The sequence below is a fragment of the Corvus moneduloides genome, chromosome 3 (assembly GCF_009650955.1).
Source record: "Corvus moneduloides isolate bCorMon1 chromosome 3, bCorMon1.pri, whole genome shotgun sequence".
Classification (NCBI taxonomy): domain Eukaryota; kingdom Metazoa; phylum Chordata; class Aves; order Passeriformes; family Corvidae; genus Corvus; species Corvus moneduloides.
The window spans coordinates 56,973,511-56,998,004 of NC_045478.1; the positions used below are offsets into that span (position 1 = coordinate 56,973,511).

At 41.6% G+C, this 24,494-nt stretch overlaps 1 protein-coding gene across 1 annotated transcript in view; it reads right to left on the reverse strand.

Annotated features, from left to right (window-relative positions):
* Nucleotides 1–2,632: 2,632 nt before the first annotated feature.
* LOC116441689 (vesicular inhibitory amino acid transporter-like) overlaps nt 2,633–24,494 on the reverse strand; it is a 37,293-nt gene continuing 15,431 nt past the window's right edge. Inside the window, exon 3 of the mRNA XM_032103879.1 lies at nt 2,633–8,460. Coding sequence (XP_031959770.1) covers nt 7,272–8,460 — 1,189 coding nt within the window. The 3' untranslated portion in view covers nt 2,633–7,271. The remainder of the gene's footprint in view (nt 8,461–24,494) is intronic.

The following is a 24,494-nucleotide window of genomic DNA, read 5'->3' on the forward strand; positions in this document are numbered from 1 at the left end:
CAACAGCAAGGCGTGTGACTGATACAATTAGAAAGACTATGGGAGAATTTTTTTTTTTAATGCAAATGATCACCTGTATTAGCCAGCCCATGAGTTTAGATACCTGTTTGTGGATTATCATGTAAAAGCAGCACATTGAACCAGCACCAATGATCTAGGAGAGAAGGCTGCCTGCTTATGTTTCCCTTGCCCTGGCTGCTATACCAGGCCAAAAGCAACCTGTGGAGGTTTAGGGAAGTGGTTTGTTTCCTGAAGGGTGCTGAAAATGCACAGAAGTGAGTTGCTTGTGATGTGCAAGTGAGAGAGGCAGGGACAAAGAGCACATCCACAAAAAGTGGAGAATGAGGGTCTATTCAAGAAGAACAGGGAACAGTCTTCACACTGGGTCTCAACTGATGAGAAAGTCTTTTTCTGGGGAGCAAGGGGAAACAGTGGCACAGTAAGTCTCTGACTGTGAGTCCTAAGGGACTGAGGGCGAGACGGAAGGAAGGGAAAATGTGTTTATAAATCTTCTGTTTCTGATCTATTTCACTATGTTCATTTGGAAGTCTTTTGGAAGTCAGTGGACCCACTTTGACTTGGATTGTTTTACCTTAACCAACGTTTAAAATTTGACCCATTTCAGATTTCTATCAGACCATTTGTAATAAAACTTTCTCCTGAAGTGTAATTAGCAAGTCTGTACCAATGAGATTAGTGTTGTCTAATAAAACTGATAACTTAATGCCTATCCTACATTCCCATCTGATGTCTCAGCTGGCAAGACATTCCTCTCTCTAGACATCACTCCTAGGGTTAGTTAACAGCTGATTAAATCTCAGGAAAGCCCTGGTATCCTACGGATCAGGTGGCAGCCATGCTCCCTGCAAGAAGGTGTGGGAGCAGATATTTTCTGCCGATGGAGGGTTAGGCCTTTGCAACTGTGCAAGTTGTCGGCAGTAGTAGCACCAGAGATGCAAGCCACAGATGGCAACAGGGGGATGCAGCTGTCTGCAGGAGGCTTAGTATCCCTGAAGCAGCTGCACTAGGAATTTGGTAGATGTAGCATGGCTTATGCTCTCCTTTAATCCTTCTGCCTTCACCCCATCTTTGCTCATTACATTATTATTGCAAATAATTATCATTGCTACAGTGCTAACAATATGGCCACCTGTTGACTTAGCTGTACATCCCATGCTGTCTGGGGTCCTGGCCTAAGGTAGGCTACACTCAGAATTCATTGCTAATTATTACTTTTCTTGCCTTTTTTATTTTGTTTTTGCTGTTTTCCACCTTGAGTAGGAACAATTTTATGGGTGTCAAGAGCCTTGTGTAGGAAAACAGCATTGTAGATGGTAACCCATGACAAAAGAACATTTTTTATTGAACACAGTTCCTTTTCAATCTATCACTGAAGCCAAAAGATCAGGGTAAAAGATAACCTTGATGAAATCCTCAAATTTTATCTGTGATTTAAATTGTGTTCAATTTTGCACAGAGTGAAATTAAGATTAACCTTATACCTTTCAATTTAATTTCTACTGCACTCAATCTTTTCTTCCCATTCTTTGTTTCTCCAGTCACTTTCGAATTTGTTCCTTAAGGCCATTATTCCATCCTTTTTCCCATTTATTTATTTGATTAGCTACTAATAAATCCTTGATTTCTTATAATTCTTTGTGCCATCATTAGCACTTTAGCTTAGCATAGAAAGCATATAGCAAAACTTGTCTTAATGTAGGAGCAAAAACTTTGCTTTGAAGCATCCATGCAGAATTTGGATCAGAAGTCACGTTACATCCAAAGGCAGCCTTATCTCCTGCTGGTCTATTCCAAACTCTCTGGAGGGAACTGGATCTTGCTCCCACACATTGCTGATTTTGGGGGAACTGTCTAATTAGATCCTATTGCGAGCGTGAAGGACCTCACAAGGATATTTTATTTTATATGCTGGTACAATTTGCCATTTTACATGTTGAGTCACCCAAGGAGCAACAGGGGTAAGTACAATGCCATCTCAGTGTTAGCTTTTCCCGACTCCCACCTTGGTGCAGTTTGCTACCAGGCACATAAATCGATCTAAGCCATTTCCAGACAGAGAATTCTGCAGGGATATTAGCTTTGTTTCTGGCCCAAAGTGCAAAAGAGCCTCTGTGGTGGTCATGGTGAAAAATCTTTTACCAATTTTAAGACCTTTTTCTGCACTGGCTTTGGGGCTGCTAGGCAATAACTGCTTAGAAGCAGTGCATATCTCTGAATCATTGCTGCAGTAGAGGTCAAGAAGAGGAATAGATAAAGACACACAGAGAAAGCGAATCTGTTTATAATACTATTTATTTAGCATGTTTTCAAATTCCTTTGGGTAACAGAAAACATAAAATATGGAGGTAGTTCCACGCAGATGAGGATGATTTTATTTTAAATGTTTTGAATTCATAAGAGGTTTGGGGAAGTGAAACAAAGGAAAACTGTTCACACACAGAATATATTGACTTACATTAACTGGAATAGCTTGAATTACTGCTTGTGCAAAACTGTAGAAAATGTTTATAGATGATGTTAAATCATACATTAAATGAATTCTCCCACATTGCCATTCCCTTCTCTCCTTCAGAGCTTTTTAATTTCTGTAATGTTTCTTTTCCTTTTTACTTCTCAAACTTTTGCCAGTTTTCAGTTTTCCTCTTCCACATTTTTCCCTCATCTCCTCTTTTGCTTTTTGTGTTGCATTTATTCTGTCTTTAATTTGTCTCCCATGTGCTGCATCCCTCTATATATTATTATTTAGCTATTTAATTTTATATTTCTATCTTGAAAGAAAAAAAAAAACAAATGAGAAAGGCAGCTTTCAGTTAAATATTTATGCTGCGTAATGCGGTGCTTGCTGTGCTATATACCTTCATGTTATCCAGGCACAAACTGACAGAGGAGATAAAATGAAGGATGAATAAGAGAGAAAAAAAAGAAATGTTGACTGTCAGGATCACTACAAAGACATGGTACAACAACAAGTATTAACCTAGAAATTCCTTGGGATTCCCTCTTGGGTTCATCTCTGCTCTGAGTATTCATCCCAAAACTGTAAAATGAAGATCTTGGAACTCCCACCCCTCCAAGAGACAGCTTGAAGACAAATATATTGGACATCTGAGGGGTGACCACATAAAGGTAATGACGCTGTGGAAAAATGAAGAAGTTAACTTTAGTGTGTCAACAGCTTGACAAATACTTATGCTGAGAACAAAAATATTTAGGTGGATTTTTAGACTATGTATTTTTACATACATTGTCAGCAACTAAAGAACACAATAAATTTTCCAATATTTTATATCCCATATGAACTCTTGGGACAACTAAATCTCAGAATACTATAGAAATATTTTTGAGAAATACTTCTTTTTCTACTCCATTTTAGAAGATGAATATTTTCTAAGACCAATATATCATCCAGATAATTATAAATAATGCAGAAGAACTGGATAAATGATTTCTAGAAATCGGCTCTCAGTTTTTAAAATGTGGTAGTTCTAAAAAGAAGCACTGAAAATTGTAACTTGAGTTAATGAAGCATTTGCAGGACATTTTATTTGTTCAATTTTTATACAATCACTTCTTCAGAGTTTACCATGACGTGCATTTTGTACATGTAGTTCAGAATTCAGAAAATAAAAATAAAGTGAGCAATCAAGGATGAAGAGTTAATGAAATAGTGTTAACCTCAAGAATTTTTTCAACCGCTCTTCTGACATCTCTGTAACATTTTAGTAGCGTTGTCAGGAAAAAATATCAATCTCACTGCTGGAAAAAGAGAAGAGGTAGAGTAATGTCAAAAATAAACTACAGTGATGAAGTAAAGTGATGACCAATTTTGGTGCAAAAGTAAATTAAGTATTGTTAATGGACCACAGAGGCTAGAGCATTGTTCCACATAAGTAAATTATTGTTCTCCCACTGAGTCAGTAGAGCAAGGTTTTCGGTCTAATTTCAGATTTAAGCTTTGAAAAGCCTTAATAAATAAACACTTGAGATTCCTAAGATAACTTAGCTGAGCCTATATTTTAATTTTAGGGTAATCTGGTTGACTTAAATCTGCACGACTACTGTCAGAACTAGGAATGCAGTGTTTGGTGTTCCCTACAAAATGGGAGAAGCATTTTGGGCAATGCCTGTGATGCTGCTGAAAGGAAGCAGGTTCCTTTACTCATACTTCTACTGACAGAACAAATGAAGCAAGAGTGTTTGAAAATGCTTTATTTCAGCACAAAATTTGTTCTATACCATTTTCTTCATGTTCACTACTGTCAGTTGTTTGCTTTCAGAATTAATTTTGATAAAGCACCATCATATTACAATGAATAATCCAGGAGTGGCCAAAATAATATACTAATATTTAGTCAGCCTTTTAGTTCCCTAGTTTCAGTTATTCTAATGATTGGTAGTATAAATTTAGTGACAAAAATTCCAAGCAGTCATTACTTAGATAAATGCAGATCCTCTTGGTTCATAATTTATAGTAACGCCACCTTTCCAGATTCTCTAAACATATTCTATAGATGGTATTTTAATGTCTAATATAGAAAGTTGCAATTATTTTATGTGCCCTTTTAATAGAATTTTGCCATTGGGAAATGTTCAGAAATAAGTTTATATCTAAAAAGATGCAGTTGTGTGTTTTAGGAAATGAAATCCAGTGAGTTAGCCTTACATCACGAATATTTGTCTTCATCATGTGCTGAGAACCAGATTCAGGCTTGGTCTGTAGGGTGTGTATATGCATCTCTGCCTTTCCAAACTGGGAGGTTCACTTACTTGACCCCAGAAGGCAGTCTCTCATCAAGATGTCTGGGCATGGCTTTAAAGCAAAGCTCATACATATGCTGTGTCCCACAACAATGGCACACATCAAAATTGCTGAGTGTTGGCCACAAAAAGTCTTGAACTATGCTTTCTCTCTTAATCTAGTGGCTTTTGTAAGTGACTTCTTGAGGCCTTGCACTTGGATGACTTTCCTTTTGTGCATTTACAGTTCTATTGACTTGTTAATCATAGCCCTTGCTGTTCCCTGATGTTAACAGAAATTACATAAATGATTAAATAAGGACAATAATAGTACATATGTTATAAAGCAGGAAGCATTTATCCTTGTAGGAAAGACCGTATATAAGAGGGAGCATGATTAAATGGGGAATGACCATCTTTGACTTGAAAGGACTGGGCACTGACTTCTTGAAAAGGCTAAGAGAAGAAAGTACAGCTAAAGCCAATTTTGAATCACAGTGATGAACCAGGGAATTCCTAAAATTGCCACAAAATAAATTGCTTATATTGGTTTTCAAGGTTTTCCCAACAGCAAATGCACTGAGGGAATCCCAAGATTTTCTGAAGAGTTAGAGACAAAGCACATTAAATAAAAGTAGGAGATTGGAAAAGAGATTTTTTTTGGAGAGTTCTTAAGCAAAGTATCTGAAAGACTTTTTACAAAACTCTTTGGACAACCTCCCTCTGTCCTTAGAGATGTATACAGGATAAACAGAACAAATACTGTTCCTGTGTGTTTGTTTATCTGTGAAGCTCCTCCACTCAGAAAGTAATGATATCCTTTGATTAATATCATCCAAGTAATAATATCTTTCTGACTGTGTCATAGCAGTAATAATAAGCTTTCAACCCTTTCAATGAACAATGTATTTTTGACATTTTACATAAAAATAAAAAGTCTCTTATTTGTTCCAGCACAAATTTTATCAAATATCTTTAAAATTGTTGAGGATTTGAGTGCAGAATTTGACCCATTGCACCAAATAAGTAATAAGATTCTAAGATACTAGCTATTTCCACAGTTTTCTTGATAATGTTGTAGTAATGCAATTTATTTTAATAAACGTTTCATCGCTATTCCACATGACAGGCGTACATTAGCAGACAAGAAAGGAACAGAGTGACATACAAGGCTTTCCAGAATTCCTCCCTTTAGTTTAGTTGCATGTTATTTATCATTCAGCAAATTAGCCTTGAGAGGCAACTGTTGCTCACGCAGGACAGAAGCATTAATGCTGAGACACTACATAGCAAAAATAGCTCAGTTAAGCAGATAGTGCTGGGCTCTTTGTCACCCAGTCTTACGCTGATGTACAAAGACTTTTCCATATGACACAGTACAAGGTTGTGTGAAATTGTTCATAATAAAAACACACACTTTCTTCTTTGAATTAATTACTTTAATTATGTTTTATAACAGAGATTTAGTATGATAAGATAATATGTATTCATTAGAGCACTCTGACACTTCTTGTCATAATGTTTTATCACTAATGTGAAATACATTGCAATGCTGATTTTTTATTAATCCAATATCTTTTAAAGCTAAAGATCTACCACATTGTACCGGAAGTTAACTGTGTCTGTTTATTGAACTTGATTTACTTCATTGAGCTTTTAATAGAATCAGATAAAATACACAGATCTAAGAAATTTCCTGCCTAAGAAGGAAAGTGAACTGCATGTTAACTTTTTCATGCTACCAGCGAGACTTCTAGTCACTCAACCAATAGAGTAGCTGCATTGCAGAGACGTGAATCTTAGGAGGTAGACTTGCAGAAAAGCTGCAGTCACTGGCTATAGCTTATTTCAGAAAAAATTCTCTTTTCCAAGACTTTGAACTGTTAGAATGCGCCTTTGACTGTATTCCCATTTGAAGTTGTGATAAAAGCACACTTTCAAAGCTGTTTTAAACTGAGCTCCCTTTTTGCCTATTCATTTAAAAAACAAGTAGTAGAATTTGTCTTACATAAAAACCAAAATTCACTAATTTGTTCTGTTCACATGTTGAATTGCAGTTTGCCAATGAGGTGAAATAATATTTCATCCATTTTCAATAATAGACCTCTCCAAGTTACATCCTGTAAGCTAGCTTTGATAGCTTTGAGACTGAACAGTATCTAACCCTATGAACCTTCTGGCTAAATTGGTGGAATCCCTTGCAGTAGTAATTTCAGGATGTGCATGTCATGTATGGCTAAAACTATGTAGGATTACTTACAATTATTTTTATGCTAAACCATCTCCAACACCTTTCTTCTCAATGTTTTAAAGAGGCCTGATTTTGTACTTTTTGGCTATGAATGTTATTTTCCAGATTGCTTAGAGCCACATAATTTTCTAGTTAAAGACTTGAATCTGCAAACATTTAAGCATATGCTTAATTCTACCTAGTGACAAAATCTCATATATACTGACTAACAGGGTGAAAGCATTTATAAGATTTGATCCTTATTTGTCATTCAGGAAATCTTTTACAGTCCTCCAAATACTTCAAGCAGCCCTTTTATTGAGCAAACTATGCCTGCAAGGCTACAAAGGAAGCCCAAAATAAAAACAGAGATATCTGCACATTTCTCTAAGAAGGACAGTTTTTTCCATTTAAGTTTTAAATGGAAGAGAGAAGGAAGAAGAAAAGTCATAGCAGCACCGGTTACACTGCCTGACAAACCCATCAACAGGGCAAAATGTGGTGTGAACATGGACATCAACAGAGTTAACAAGAGAAATGAGCCTCTTACAGCCAGAGCAAGTAGTGGAGATTTGTAATTGGAATGGTTACCTTTGGAAATACAAGAACACACAATTTCTGTGGCTGCAAAAAAGGGCAAAGGGTAAGAAAGAAAAGCCTTGGTTAAGAGACATAAATTCACTAGGGTTTCAAAAAATGATGGCAGGTTGTCAGTAATAACTTCCTTTGTCTTTTCACCCCAGGTCAAGAAAGCAGTCAGTGCAAAGGTTGTTTTCAAGATACAGGCAAAAAAGTGAGTCCAATTTAGCATACACCTAAATTCCCCTGGGTTTTTCATGTTACCTTCAAGTGTGGGAAGAAATATTTGCGAAGTGTAACTGAAGATGATCACCCCTACAGAGACCAAGAAGTCCTCAAACTCAAGGGAGAGTCTGAATTTTGCCCAGGACCACTGATGTATTTGTGTGAGACAGTAAGTTATCACTACAAGGATGATAACAAAATGAACCAAAGAGCAAAGCTGGCTGAGTTTGGAAACAATTTTGAGAGTTCTGATAAATACACAAGGCAAGAGAGTAACAAATGCAATTATAGACCAAGTTTTCTCAGTCACTGGTACATATGGAAAACTATGAGACAGTAAGTTCCCACTAACAACCAGATACAAAACACATGTCATGAGCAGTTCCACCACTTGGGTCACATTGACAACTATGCCACCTAGACTGGGAGACAACTTTTTGCAGCAGGCATTTGCAATATCTTCATACGTGTCTCTCACTCGTATCAGTTGCCCATCTTCATTTTCTTCATACAAGCAAGCAATTAGAATTTTGCCTGTGTAACAGCATAATGCTGCAGCCAAGACAATGAGAAGTAGACCACTGTATCCACTGTGGAGGAGAGCATACGGCAATCCTAGGACAAATATTCCCTGAAGAGGAAAAAGAGAGAGAGATAGCACAAAATCCCTGAGGCAAAATGTTTACTAGAAGTTGCACCCCAAACCTGTCCTCCATCGAACGTTGCTTTCACCCAGCTGCACGGTGTAAGGACTGCTCCATTCTGCTAAGTAAATAACAACCATGAGAAATGTGTTTATTTATGATAAACGAAATTACCAGCAAAAGTAACTACTTCTATCAACACCCACATAATGATAAGCTGGGAAAATGAAAATGTGACTGAATGACAGAGTCAGCTTTCTAGTTAATATTTAACGCTGATGTGATTAGAAGCACATTTTAGAAGGTTCATAGTTAGTTATTCAGTCAACATGCATATTAATGAAACAGGTTCAGTATCAGTAAAATTAAGCATCTCTGGCATCATCTGTACACGTTTCACTCCAATTAAGAACAGCAGTGTAGATAGATTCAGTAATGACAATTCTCTTCAGTCTAAGGATTTTTAACAGACCTCTGGAGAGAAAATGGCATTAGAGTGCATCAGACTATGCTTGTGCTTCCTCCACAGCTTCTGCCTCATGTGGCCTTTGCTCTTGCTAAGTCTGCTGCTAAAATGGTTGTTCTCACTGCTGAGATTCTACACTGTGCAAACTTCTTTAGGTGTTTAAAAATACATGCAAAACATATAAAAACTTTTTTTTTTTCACTAAACAGTTTTTGAAAAGAACACAGTTTTACTTGTTTTATCTGATAAAAAAAGAAGGAATTTTACTTTTCACAGAACACTATGAGCACTTCTTTGTCTTTTTCCCTCTTTCTTCTCTCTATTAAGGGACAAATTACACTTTTATGTAGTTTCATTTTCATCAGCAGAAAACCAACACAGCCCTTGAAAATTAGTTATTAATAAAAACATCCAATTTAAGAAAGATGCTTCTATGACATTTCTCTTTTTATGTTACAAACCTGAAATTCGGACTTGCACATGAGTCACACTGGTCAGGCATTTTTATTCATGACAACTGAAGAAAGGTAAGGAGGAAACAAAACACATTCCTGCAGAAAAACAATTAGTTCTGCAGAAATTTTCACTTCAATATTTTTACTGCATCCCATCACATGATGAAATCTGAGTATTTTTGCTCATGCTTTTTATTCTGGCCTGACAGAAGGAGTTGACTTGGACCACACACACTTAGATTTTATTTCTAACCAAACCTGAGCAACCCTATCTGCTTTGCAAAACCTATGAACCCCCAACAGAAACAGGTCTCTCCACAGAAGGGGCAACCCACACTTCCCTCACTTCCTGAGTGGGTAGTGCTGTTGACTTTCAGGAGCCAAAACAGAAGAGGTGAGTTTAATGGTATAAATCTTAATCTTAGACTTTACCATGCACAATCATGACCATGAGGCCATGTGGGGGACCAGAGTTTCAGGCATACTTCTTCCTTAGGTGTTTTCCATGAACTTTCTCTGGTTTTATGGCTATCAGACAGTTTCTGTGAAAGCAGTCTAAGAGCTCATCTCTGATAGACGTCATCAAGAAGTCAGGTGCCTGTCTCAGCTTTGTAGGGCTTATACCTAGCATCCCACTTCCATGTGATTCAAGTACTCCCAAGCGTGATTCATAAAGAGGGCTCTGAAGAGAGGCATTTTTTAAAACACTAAATAATCATCAACATATAAAAAGTAGTCTTCTCCTCTTCCAGACACAAAATAGCAGTTCTTTTTGGGCAGACTGTGGGATGACCATCAATCAGGAAAGAAAAAAGTCCTTAAATTAGAGGAGTGTTTTTTCTCTAAGCCAATGAGAAAAATAGAGTACCTATCATATGAAAGAGCAATGTTGTCTAATTCACCAGGCTTCACTCTAGAAGCAGGTATCTTCAGCTTTCAATTGGATTTGAGCTAAAAGAATTAAATACATGCACTAATATATTTCAGCTAGAAAGGTCTATGCCTTTATGTGTTGAAACAGAAGTAGCTCAGTTATTATTACTGAAATAATAATAAAGTCATTGGCCAGATATCTTTTTTGGTTGTTTTCCATGACTTCATTTACAGCATTGGTTTTGTATAAGTCGCAGATGCCGTTTCATTTAGGAGCTGGCACATTCAACTACACAGCTTGTGGTACTTAGTCACCCAAATCTCTCCTCTCAATGTCTCCATTCTAATACTGGTCTCATGACCCAATTACCTTGCAGTGTAATTAGCATTTATTTTGTATATGAACTTCACATAAGTGTTCAAAATTCTACCATTTTTGCCATCAAGCAGTCTACTTTCTTAAAAAGATTAGATATCTGGCTGCAGCCAGGCTGCAGGTAGCACACATGTAACAGCTTTTGATATGATGCCATTTTTAATCATGGCTTTCACTGACTGGGAAGTTAGATAGCCGCCTAAAGAAGTGAATTTGATTTCCTTTCTACGAAAACAATCCTTGGAGAACATTTACATATCAGATTGAGTTTAAAAACACCACAAATAAACCAAATCTATGAAAAAATCAAAAAGATAAAGCCACAGAGTTGTCTTCCATACTAACATAAGAACAATGATGTTTTCTCAGTTCCTTGCAGTTTGTACCAAGCTTATCTCATTTGTTCCATACTGTCCTGGGTTGCAGTGTATTCTATTACCATCCCCCGTCAGCTGTTGAAACCAGGTGGGGCAGTGTTTCCTTGCCTCCTCCCCCCAGACTATCTTTCTGTTAATTGCCCATCATTGTCCTGCCGCCTGACTCAGAGATAACTCCCTCCGGACTATCTTCTGTTAATGAGCCTAATCAACACTCTGCCTCATGACTCGTTACCCCATTGTGAGATGCTCCACCCAGAGGGAGGAACCAAGCATCCCATCGTGGATATAAGCTGAGGCTGAACACCAGAGACACTGGCTTCCCACTGGATTTCCAGAGGACAGGAGCTACACAGCCACCATTGGACTTCCTGAGGAAGAGCAGACTGTTTTACTACAGGATCACTGCTTCAGAGGACTGCAGCCACCATTCTACCAGACTGCTACCACCACCCTGCCTAACAGGGTGTCAGGTTGTACCTTGACTCTGTCACTTTGACAGTGTTTTCTTTTACCTTTTTTTTCCCCCCTTTTCTTTAATTTCCATTAAATTGTTATTCTGACTTGGTGCCTCCCACTGGTTTGTTTTCAAACTAGCACATAATTTGGCGCCCAATGTGGGGCAGCTCTGAGAGAAAGTCAGAATTACAATTTTGTGTTAACGGAAACCTATTCACCATGGTGCTCAGCTTGTCTACATGGGTACTGTATCTTGCTCTCTATATTTTTCCTCACATGGGGAACTATCTGCCTGTAGTATTACTCCTGTTAAAACCAGGGAATAGTATGAGAATTGCTTTAATGGTTTATTATGCCTACAGCATAATAACCTGCGAGGCGATGAATACCATTCGGAGTATATACTCAGTTTTGTTTGGCTGTCCTAGTCTGGGCTCCTATGTCTGGGATCTCCTCAACAATCGCACCCAGCCCCTGGTGGGAGGAGTAGAGAGTGGTTTCTTCCAGCCTTTCAGGCCAGGCACAGCAGTTTTTGAAAATATTGAATTCCCTCTGGATGTCAAAGACGGCATAAACTTGCTGTCAGTTCTGCTTTGTCTTCTCTGTACAGCCTGCACCATGTACGCCATGCTTAGAATCAGAGCTATGGCACAGCATCCTCAGGATGAGGGAGGGAAAAAGAGCAGAGCAACAAACACCATGCCTACGCAGACTGACACAGAGGAGAAAGAAACCAAATGCAAAGCAACAGCGTCCATGTCTACGCAGACTGTCACCGAGGAGAAAGAACCCAGATGCAAGACAACAGCGTCCATGTCTACGCAGACTGACACAGAGGAGAAAGAAACCAAATGCAAAGCAACAGCGTCCATGTCTACGCAGACTGTCACCGAGGAGAAAGAACCCAGATGCAAGACAACAGCGTCCATGTCTACGCAGACTGACACAGAGGAGAAAGAAACCAAATGCAAAGCAACAGCGTCCATGTCTACGCAGACTGTCACCGAGGAGAAAGAACCCAGATGCAAGACAACAGCGTCCATGTCTACGCAGACTGACACAGAGGAGAAAGAAACCAAATGCAAAGCAACAGCGTCCATGTCTACGCAGACTGTCACCGAGGAGAAAGAACCCAGATGCAAGACAACAGCGTCCATGTCTACGCAGACTGACACAGAGGAGAAAGAAACCAAATGCAAAGCAACAGCGTCCATGTCTACGCAGACTGTCACCGAGGAGAAAGAACCCAGATGCAAGACAACAGCGTCCATGTCTACGCAGACTGACACAGAGGAGAAAGAAACCAAATGCAAAGCAACAGCGTCCATGTCTACGCAGACTGTCACCGAGGAGAAAGAACCCAGATGCAAGACAACAGCGTCCATGTCTACGCAGACTGACACAGAGGAGAAAGAAACCAAATGCAAAGCAACAGCGTCCATGTCTACGCAGACTGTCACCGAGGAGAAAGAACCCAGATGCAAGACAACAGCGTCCATGTCTACGCAGACTGACACAGAGGAGAAAGAAACCAAATGCAAAGCAACAGCGTCCATGTCTACGCAGACTGTCACCGAGGAGAAAGAACCCAGACGCAAGACAACAGCGTCCATGTCTACGCAGACTGACACAGAGGAGAAAGAAACCAAATGCAAAGCAACAGCGTCCATGTCTACGCAGACTGTCACCGAGGAGAAAGAACCCAGACGCAAGACAACAGCGTCCATGTCTACGCAGACTGACACAGAGGAGAAAGAAACCAAATGCAAAGCAACAGCGTCCATGTCTACGCAGACTGTCACCGAGGAGAAAGAACCCAGACGCAAGACAACAGCGTCCATGTCCACGCAGACTGACACAGAGGAGAAAGAAACCAAATGCAAAGCAACAGCGTCCATGTCTACGCAGACTGTCACCGAGGAGAAAGAACCCAGACGCAAGACAACAGCGTCCATGTCCACGCAGACTGACACAGAGGAGAAAGAAACCAAATGCAAAGCAACAGCGTCCATGTCCACGCAGACTGTCACCGAGGAGAAAGAACCCAGACGCAAGACAGCAGCGTCCATGTCCACGCAGACTGACACAGAGGAGAAAGAACCCAGACGCAAGACAGCAGCGTCCATGTCCACGCAGACTGACACAGAGGAGAAAGAACCCAGACGCAAGACAGCAGCGTCCATGTCCACGCAGACTGACACAGAGGAGAAAGAACCCAGACGCAAGACAGCAGCGTCCATGTCCACGCAGACTGACACAGAGGAGAAAGAACCCAGACGCAAGACAGCAGCGTCCATGTCCACGCAGACTGACACAGAGGAGAAAGAACCCAGACGCAAGACAGCAGCGTCCATGTCCACGCAGACTGACACAGAGGAGAAAGAACCCAGACGCAAGACAGCAGCGTCCATGTCCACGCAGACTGACACAGAGGAGAAAGAACCCAGACGCAAGACAGCAGCGTCCATGTCCACGCAGACTGACACAGAGGAGAAAGAACCCAGACGCAAGACAGCAGCGTCCATGTCCACGCAGACTGACACAGAGGAGAAAGAACCCAGACGCAAGACAGCAGCGTCCATGTCCACGCAGACTGACACAGAGGAGAAAGAACCCAGACGCAAGACAGCAGCGTCCATGTCCACGCAGACTGACACAGAGGAGAAAGAACCCAGACGCAAGACAGCAGCGTCCATGTCCACGCAGACTGACACAGAGGAGAAGGGAACCAAAAGCACTGTCAGCGTCCCCATGCAAACCATCACTGAACCAGAACAGCCTAAACCGATTGCAGTTGCCCCCGTGCAGAAGAAGAAATCAAAAAGCAAATCAGTCCGCATAGTGACTGACGAGGATGCAGCAGGACCTTCGCACCCAGCAGAAGAAGCAGAACCGGAGATCATCACTCGATCGCTATCCCTGGGTGAGCTGCGTGACCTGCGGAGGGAATTCACCCGCCAGACAAACGAGTCTATCCTGACCTGGCTGTTTCGCATCTGGGACGCTGCAGCCAATGACACCATTCTGGACGGAAGTGAGGCCAGGCAACTGGGATCTCTGTCCCGGGATGTGGTCATTGACCAGGGGATCGGGAGAACCCAAGAAACCCTCAGCCTCTGGCGGCGACTGCTTACAAGTGTAAGGGACAGGTACCTTTGTAAAGAAGACCTCCAGGTGCACCAAGGAAAATGGAGCACAATGGAACAAGGTATCCGGTGCCTGAGGGAATTGGCTGTGCTGGAGATCATTTTCTCAGAAGATGAGAGATTTCCTAAGAGCCCAGATGGTGTCCAGTGCACGTCACAGATGTGGTTGAGGTTCGCACGCCTTGGACCAGAGATATACTCCCGTTACCTGGCAACACTGCAATGGAGGGAAGGCGAGGACAGGGTGGGCATCTTGGTGAACAAACTGAGGATTTACGAGGACACCGTCACAGCCCCGTTTCGCACCCATGTCTCATCCGTGGAAACAAGTCTTTTGGCTGAGCAAGTCCGGAGCTTGATTGAAGAAGGCCATCAGAAATTGAAAAAGGAACTTAAGGAAGAGATTTACCAGATCTCACCAGAACCAACAAGAGTCTCTGCCATTAGGAGCCGGCGACCCCCAACCAGGGAGAGAGGATATACCCCACGAGGTAACCTCTGGTTTTTCCTTCAGGAACATGGAGAAGACATGAGTAAGTGGGATGGAAAACCCACCTCCTCCTTAGCAGCTCGGGTACGTGAACTAAAAAGAGGGACAACTACCACAAGAAGCGCATCTAGAGTCAATATTGCTCCGGTCTCTCGCACACAGAACTCCAGACGGTACCGGAATGATAATATGACCGATCCTCTTGAAGGGACCTCAGGAACGTATTCACCGGAAGGGAGCAACATGCAACATGACCAGGAATAGAGGGGCCCTGCCTCTAGCCAGGTAGAGGAAAGGGAGAATCGGGTCTTTTGGACTGTGTGGGTCCGATGGCCTGGCACATCTGACCCACAAAGATACACGGCTTTGGTTGACACCGGTGCTCAATGTACTCTGATGCCATCAAGGTATGTGGGAGCAGAACCCATTTCTATTTCTGGGGTGACAGGAGGATCCCAGCAGCTGACTGTACTGGAAGCTGAAGTGAGTTTAACTGGGAACGAGTGGCAGAAACACCCCATCGTGACTGGCCCGGAGGCCCCGTGCATTCTCGGCATAGACTATCTCAGAAATGGATATTTCAAGGACCCAAAAGGACATCGTTGGGCTTTTGGGATAGCTGCTGTGGAGACAGAAGATATCAGACAACTGAGTACATTGCCTGGCCTCTCAGATGACCCCTCTGCCGTGGGACTGCTAAGAGTTGCAGAACAACAGGTGCCAATCGTCACAGCAACAGTGCACCGCCGGCAATACCGCACCGACAGAGACTCTGTGGTTCCCATCCATGAGATGATTCGCAAACTGGAGAGCCAAGGGGTGGTCAGCAAGGCCCATTCACCTTTCAACAGCCCTATATGGCCAGTGCGTAAGTCCAGTGGAGAATGGAGGCTGACGGTGGACTACCGTGGCCTGAATGAGGTCACGCCACCATTGAGCGCCGCTGTGCCGGACATGTTGGAACTTCAGTACGAGCTGGAGTCCAAAGCAGCGAAGTGGTATGCCACTATTGACATTGCCAATGCCTTCTTCTCCATTCCTTTGGCAGCAGAATGCAGGCCCCAGTTTGCTTTTACCTGGAAGGGTGTGCAATACACCTGGAACCGACTGCCCCAGGGGTGGAAGCACAGTCCCACCATTTGCCACGGACTGATCCAGACTGCATTGGAAAAGTGTGAGGCTCCGGAACATCTGCAATACATCGATGACATCATCGTGTGGGGAAACACAGCAAAGGAAGTGTTTGAGAAAGGAGAGAAAATCATCCAGATTCTCCTGGAAGCTGGCTTTGCCATCAAAAGGAGCAAAGTCAAGGGACCTGCCCAAGAGATCCAGTTCCTGGGAGTAAAGTGGCAAGATGGACGACGCCAGATTCCCACTGAGGTCATCAATAAGATCACTGCGATGTCTCCACCGACCAGCAAGAAGGAAACACAAGCTTTCCTAGGCGCCATAGGTTTCTGGAGGATGCACATTCCCGAGTACAGCCAGATCGTGAGCCCTCTCTACCTGGTTACCCGCAAGAAGAATGATTTCCACTGGGGCCCCGAACAGCAGCAAGCCTTTGCCCAGATCAAGCAGGAAATCGCTCATGCGGTAGCCCTTGGCCCAGTCAGGACAGGACCAGAGGTGAAGAATGTGCTCTACTCTGCAGCCGGGAACAATGGTCTGTCCTGGAGCCTCTGGCAGAAGGTGCCTGGTGAGACTCGTGGCCGACCACTGGGATTCTGGAGCCGAAGCTACAGAGGGTCTGAAGCTAACTACACTCCCACAGAGAAGGAAATCTTGGCAGCCTATGAAGGAGTCCAAGCTGCCTCAGAGGTAATTGGCACTGAAGCACAGTTGCTTCTGGCACCCCGACTACCGGTGCTGGGTTGGATGTTCAAGGGAAAGGTTCCTTCCACGCATCATGCCACCGACACCACATGGAGCAAGTGGATCGCCCTCATCACACAGCGTGCCCGTATTGGAAACCCGAATCGCCCTGGGATTCTAGAAACTATAACAAACTGGCCTGAAGGTGAGACTTTTGGATTATCCTCTGAAGAAGAGGAAGAGCAAGTGACTCGTGCTGAGGAAGCCCCACCATATAATGAGCTACCGGAGACTGAAAGACATTATGCCCTCTTCACTGATGGTTCCTGCCGAATTGTAGGCGCTAACCGGAAGTGGAAAGCTGCAGTATGGAGCCCCACACGACGAGTTGCACAAGCTACCGAGGGACAAGGTGGATCGAGTCAGGTCGCAGAGCTTAAAGCCGTCCAGCTGGCTTTGGATATCGCTGAACGAGAGAAGTGGCCGAGGCTCTATCTCTACACCGACTCATGGATGGTAGCTAATGCTCTGTGGGGATGGCTGGATCGCTGGAGAAAGGCCAACTGACAGCGCAGAGGGAAACCCATCTGGGCTGCTGAGATTTGGCAGGACATCGCCGCCCGAGTAGAGAAGCTGACTGTGAAGGTTTGACACGTGGATGCGCACGTACCCAAGAGTCGGGCTAATGAAGAACATCACAACAACGAGCAGGTGGACCGAGCTGCCAAGGTGAAAGTATCACAGGTGGATCTGGACTGGCAGCACAAGGGAGAATTATTCCTAGCTCGTTGGGCCCATGATGCCTCTGGTCATCAGGGGAGAGATGCAACATACCGATGGGCCCGTGACCGAGGGGTGGACCTTTCCATGGACAGCATCTCACAGGCCATCCACAGTTGTGAGACCTGTGCTGCAATCAAACAGGCCAAGCGGGTGAAGCCTCTGTGGTATGGTGGACGATGGTCAAAGTACAGATATGGTGAAGCCTGGCAAGTTGACTACATCACCCTTCCCCAAACCCGCCAAGGCAAGCACTACGTGTTGACCATGGTTGAAGCAACCACTGGATGGCTGGAGACCTACCCTGTGCCTCATGCTACAGCCCGGAACACCATCCTGGGCCTGGAAAAGCAAGTCCTGTGGAGACATGGCACCCCTGATAGGATCGAGTCAGACAATGGGACTCATTTTAAGAACAGCCTCATCAACACCTGGGCCAGAGAACACGGTATCGAATGGATATATCATATTCCTTATCATGCACCAGCTGCCGGAAAAGTTGAACGCTGCAATGGACTACTTAAAACTACCCTAAAGGCACTTGGTGGGGGGACCTTCAAAAATTGGGAAGTGAACTTAGCAAAGGCCACCTGGATAGTCAATACCCGAGGGTCCATCAATCGAGCTGGTCCTGCCGAGTCTGAACCCTTGCACACAGTGGATGGAGATAGAGTCCCTGTGGTACACCTGAGAGGTATTTTAGGAAAGACTGTTTGGATTAATCCCACCTCAGGCAAAGACAAACCCATCCGTGGGATTGTCTTTGCTCAAGGACCTGGTTGCACTTGGTGGGTAATGCAGAAAGATGGGGAAACCCGTTGTGTACCACAAGGAGACCTAATCTTAGGTGAGAACGGTGTGTAGGTTTCACTGTGTATATATATCTATCTATATGTATGTGTGTTTTAGAGTTTAAGAAGGTATTGATTTGGGATAATGTAGATGGTAATAGAATAAGGGGTGGATAATGTCCTGGGTTGCAGTGTATTCTATTACCATCCCCTGTCAGCTGTTGAAACCAGGTGGGGCAGTGTTTCCTTGCCTCCTCCCCCCAGACTATCTTTCTGTTAATTGCCCATCATTGTCCTGCCGCCTGACTCAGAGATAACTCCCTCCGGACTATCTTCTGTTAATGAGCCTAATCAACACTCTGCCTCATGACTCGTTACCCCATTGTGAGATGCTCCACCCAGAGGGAGGAACCAAGCATCCCATCGTGGATATAAGCTGAGGCTGAACACCAGAGACACTGGCTTCCCACTGGATTTCCAGAGGACAGGAGCTACACAGCCACCATTGGACTTCCTGAGGAAGAGCAGACTGTTTTACTACAGGATCACTGCTTCAGAGGACTGCAGCCACCATTCTACCAGACTGCTACCACCACCCTGCCTAACAGGGTGTCAGGTTGTACCTTGACTCTGTCAGTTTGACAGTGTTTTCTTTTACCTTTTTTTTCCCCCCTTTTCTTTAATGTCCATTAAATTGTTATTCTGACTTGGTGCCTCCCACTGGTTTGTTTTCAAACTAGCACACATACTCACAGTATTATTTTGCTGCCTAATCTGCAACGGGAGTTCAAACTGTATCTGTTGACCCAAAGGGTCACTGTATAATTAACCTGCAGGTAAGTGTCAGCATAGGCCTTACCCACACAATGGCTTCTCCCCTGCTGAATTCAATCTGTTAAGGATGACCAGCCTCAGCCTAAACCAAAGCAGAAGACTTTGAGAGACCTTATCACAGCCATTTACAGTCCTTCCCACAGGTGTCTGCTTTTCCATGCGTAATTGTCAGTTTAATCAGAGCATAACGTAATTCTGACCTCTAACATCTCCTTGCTGTTGTTTATACCAAATAGTTTAATTCAGTAGCTAACACAGACCACAGGATGATAGAGGTGGGTTTTTTTGGGTTGAATTTTTTTTTTCATTTTGTGAATTCAGACCTTATTAAATAAACCCACTTTTGCCTATATATATTTTTTCTTAAAATTATGTATGGTTGTCTGCTCCAAAGTTTAGAGTTTAGAATTTCTAAATTGAACATTTCTATAGAAACTCTAAGTATTTCTTTCAGCTTATGTCTTTGACATCTTTTTTTCCAGAGTTTGTAAACTTCAGGTCTCAATTACTAATAGAAAGCAAACATTGTGGACATAACTGGTTTTACAGCTTTTTGAATATAGAGCATGTTTAGTGGAGAGAAATGAGAAAACACTGACCATGCCAATACAGTAACTATGTCTGTGGTGAAAGAACAATGCTTTTTCTGCCTTTCCAGGAACTTTTTTTTTCTATTTAAAATAAAAGAATAGTAATAACAAAATTCTACAAAATAACCAAAACTGTAATTGATGGTCACCAGAACTCAAAGAACAAATGTAAACTTCCAGGCTTCAAAATTAATTTTGTACCTGCTCTCCAGTTCTTACCTTTCCAAAAGCAATACTTTCTGTTAGGACAATTATCAAGAACATTATCAAGTTTAAATAATTTAGCTAAAAAAAGAGATATTTTTAATAAATTATTTTACTGTCGATGTAATATAACAGGCACCAGTCTGTATTCTCTGGCTTGCGGCTGCTCAGCAACTTTAGATTATTCCTAAAAGTGACTTTTACGTGGAAAATTCATCCACCATAAAGAAATCCTTTCATGGATGTTGATGAAGGTGCCTTTTGTGCCCCTTTCATGAGAGGTGAGTGCACAGAGAATGCAGATAGAGCATGACAAAATTTCAATGGTTCCTTGCTAGTGGAAAAAGGGACTCAGGTAATTCTTGCACCATTTCTTATTGCACATTTCGTCCAGCCTGGTCCCAGCACTTGTGTTTATTGAATCTTCTGATCCTGTGTCTCATGTCCAAATTATGGCACAGACAGCCTTAGCTGTGAGGCATCAGTTAAAAAATGAGCAGCAAAAGGAACTGTTCCCTAAATTGCCTCATAACTCTTAGTTTCAGCATTCTGTCTGGGAAGTGTTCTAGTCTGAGTGGCTTTATTTCCAACTGTTCTAGAGCAAAGTCAAATGTGTTAGTTCAAATTTGCTGCTTTAAGGTGATCTGTTCATGGAATAGAATATCACAGGGAAAAAGCACTCACATATCTGGGGACAGAGGAGGTGGAGTTTTTGAAACTATCCTCTGCCATGGAGCATCTTGAGTGGTTGTGTTATTTACCATCACTCCATCCACCCTGGGTGAGAAGAGAGCCCAAACTTGCCCAGCAGGTTGCATCTTCCCTTGCGTCCCACGACATTTGCAAGACTTGGGTATTTTCACCCTAGACTGAGGATGGAAGTGCACTCTTCTGTGTCAGTCAGTGTGTCTGGATGGAGGTCCTGGTCAAACACCCAGAGCAGACAGCCGTGGGCAGCTGGGCCAAGGCGGGACAAAGAACTGAGGGCTCAGCTGGTGACCAGCCTTTGGAGAAATAGCAAGGAGAAGAGCAGAAAGGGCAGGTAAGAAAAGGTCGGAATCAGCTAGAAGCTGTTTGCCTTGTCAGAATACTCCCAAGCAGAAGCATCCAGGTACGACAGGTGTCACCAGGAATCACCAATCCACCTACAATTGTTTTTTCAAAAAAACAAGCAGAACAGGAATTCCATTCTACATCTGCACATTAAAACACTTTGCTGATGGTTTGACTACACTCTTTGAACTACATGTGTGTGTTTCCCACACCAGCAAGGCTGGCTTCTTATTTAAAAATAGCTGACATCTGATTCAGTGCTGAATAAAAAAATGGGCTTTTTGCTATCATACGGCTATCACACTCCTTCACCTCAGGACAAGCATCTCCCCAAGGAATAAAATGTGTTTAAAAAAATTGAAAAGTGAGCATGGACAGACACTCAGAGAAAGATATCAAAATTCCTTCATATTCAGTTTTAAAGCTTTTAGTCCCAAGTAAAATATTTTGTTTCATAGGTTGTTTTAACCTGAAATATGACATTTTGAAAAAAAAAAGCAAACTGAAAAGTAATTAAAAAGTAAAGAAGGTCAAATCATGGCCAGAGTTGAGGCATGCCAAAAGACAATAAAATTAAATGGAGTCAAAAGAAATGCTAAAAATCAAGACAGAGACAGAGAAAATTATTTCACCTTAAGATTTAATCATATGGAAAAATAAATTAAGAAATGAAGAAGAATTTAACTGAAAATTATTCCCTTAGGACAGCTCTCCTATATGCAGAATACATGCTGATATGCCAGACTTCCAAATTAGCTCTGATTGCCTTTCTCACTCCACTCAGTGGAGTGTAGTTACTCCACTGGAATGGTTCATTTGAGTTTGACTATTTTCCCCAACTATGCATTTGATACCTTGCATGAACATGGGTTAGACATAGAAACTATACCGGAAAGCATCCTACATGAATCTTCTTGGAAGAGTAGGGAGATAAATTCAAGATCCCTGCTTTTCAGTATAATTCCACAAAATATTTAATTATGCTGTTTAACATTTGTTGCTATTTGAAATACATAATTTTCCCAAACAGATGCAAGCCTTGGTTGCTGTGGTATTTATACAAAGAAGGAACTTTATTAATATAAATTTAAAAACATAGCACATCCCTTAATCTCATGCCATGATAAGAAAGCTACTTGCTTGTTGACCTCCATGGTCTTCCTTTCTCAGTCACCACCATGATCATCAGTGATTTTGCATCTTCTTCCAAACCACTGTTGACTACTTTGAATAATACTGGACCAGATGCTGATCATTCTACCAGGTAACCTCCTAAACACTACTAGAAACTCATTCATTTGACAATATGTCCACTCTGACAGTTACTTTTTTGGAACCTGTCACTTAGGCAGTTGTTAATCCATTTAAGATGTACTCTGTGGTTGCACTAATTTTTAAATCAGCATGTTGTATATTAATGTGTCAAAATTCCTTTTAAAAATGTAAATATATTATTTATCTTTCACTGACTAAATTACAATGTCATAAAAGATTAATTTGAAGTGTGTTTAATAAGGACTGTAAGAACTCTTTCTCCAGAAACATAATGATTGACACTAATTATATTTCTAGCTTTTTATTCTCTATCAATTAAAAACTGTAGCAACAATTACATTCTTTTTCTCAGCATTGTTGCCAGGTTTCACTAGTCAGGATTTATTGGGTTTTTAAAATATTGGGATGATATCCACAATCTCTTGAAGAGTCCACATGTGGTAGTAATTGAATAAGAATATTATCTGGTCAGATGTGTCTTTTGTTATGCCTCCCAAGTGAAAACTTGCTGGGCATTCTGCCTTCAAAATACTGTTGAGATCCATTTCAACACCCATTTTAAATAACAGTTGAGGTTATCTCATAGTTAATTGTCCAAGTCTAAGCTTGGAAAAATTAGACACGTCAATTTAAAATTCACACCTATCTTACAATAGGCCATTAGCAGATCTGAGATGAATTTCCTTTCAGCGATGTCCATGCTGAGCATGGAGTGTGTACACACAGTGTAGAAACTCTGAGACATAACATTTAAATGTCTTATGCAGAATAGCATAATGCATATCCTGAAAAATTACAAAATGGCACTATCTTCTCCTGTGCTATGAGCAGGTCCTCCTGGTTCTCTAGAGGAACTACTTATGAACAGCTGCATCTATTTTTTTAGAATTAAGAAGAGTCTTAGAACCTCCTTCTACTAAAGTAGGAAATCACTGTTGCAAAATTCAGTGAGTGATCTCAGAGAAGATTAAGGTATTCTTACATGAGAAAATCTCTAAGTTAATTTTTCCCATACTTACATCCACGTATTCTGGTGCCTGTGTCTCCCTGACTTGGCCAGGATCATTTGTGTGCACCAAGGGGGACAAGAGATGCCATCAGCCCAGTGCTCATTATGTCTCTGGTGTTCATCTCGATTAGTGATGACAAACAGATTTTTGATTTACCTCCTATACTCTTCTGGAACAGATGCAGTTTTAGATATTTTGCCTCATTATTTTGTCTCATCCCTCATAAATATTAGGCAAAATTCCTGGCTTTCACAGAAGTGTTTATCTTATCTGCATGTTTTATAAATACCTTCTTCTACTTGGTTCCCTTAACACTTAGTTATAGGTGAGTTTTTCTACCTCTCCTTTTAAATGAAATCACTTATATGCTGCTCTGTAGCAGTTAATGCAGACCTTCCTTTTTAACTTTGTTCTGCTGTTTTTCCTGGTACTTTCAGACAAGCATACGTAGTCACATAGATAGACACACACTTCCATTTATACTTAATTTTTGCCACAGTTAGTATTTCTGTTTTGAATTTTTACACTAAACCTAGCCTCTTTTTTTACTAATTCCTAAAAACTGTTTTCTTGTTGTCCTGTTTACTGGGAGATCCATTTTTTCCTCTCTTTGCTACTGTTTGTAACATATAGTTATTACTCTCACCTTTTATTTCTCCCTTTTGCTATATACATATACTTAAAAATTTTTTAATTGATACATTCACTTAACTCCTGAAGTAGGAGGGGTATTAACACATTGGTATACTGTTTCTTAATTATGAGGTGTGCCTTCTGGACATCTCAAAAATTCTTGTTAAACAACTTTAAAGTTTCTTTCACAATGGGTTGTCCGTATTTATTCTTCCTAATGAATTATCTCTCATAATTTTCTCCAGGTTTGAAAAATTCACTTTTGAGGTATGAAGTACTCTGTTTTCCCATAATTAATGTAATTAGATCCTCCAATTTGTTCCCTTTTATCCAATGTAATGAGGCTCAAAGTAGAATTATCTTATGCTAGGTTCAATACTTTTTGTGTTAGATAATTACCATCTGTAATTTTTAGAAACTTCAATGGTGTT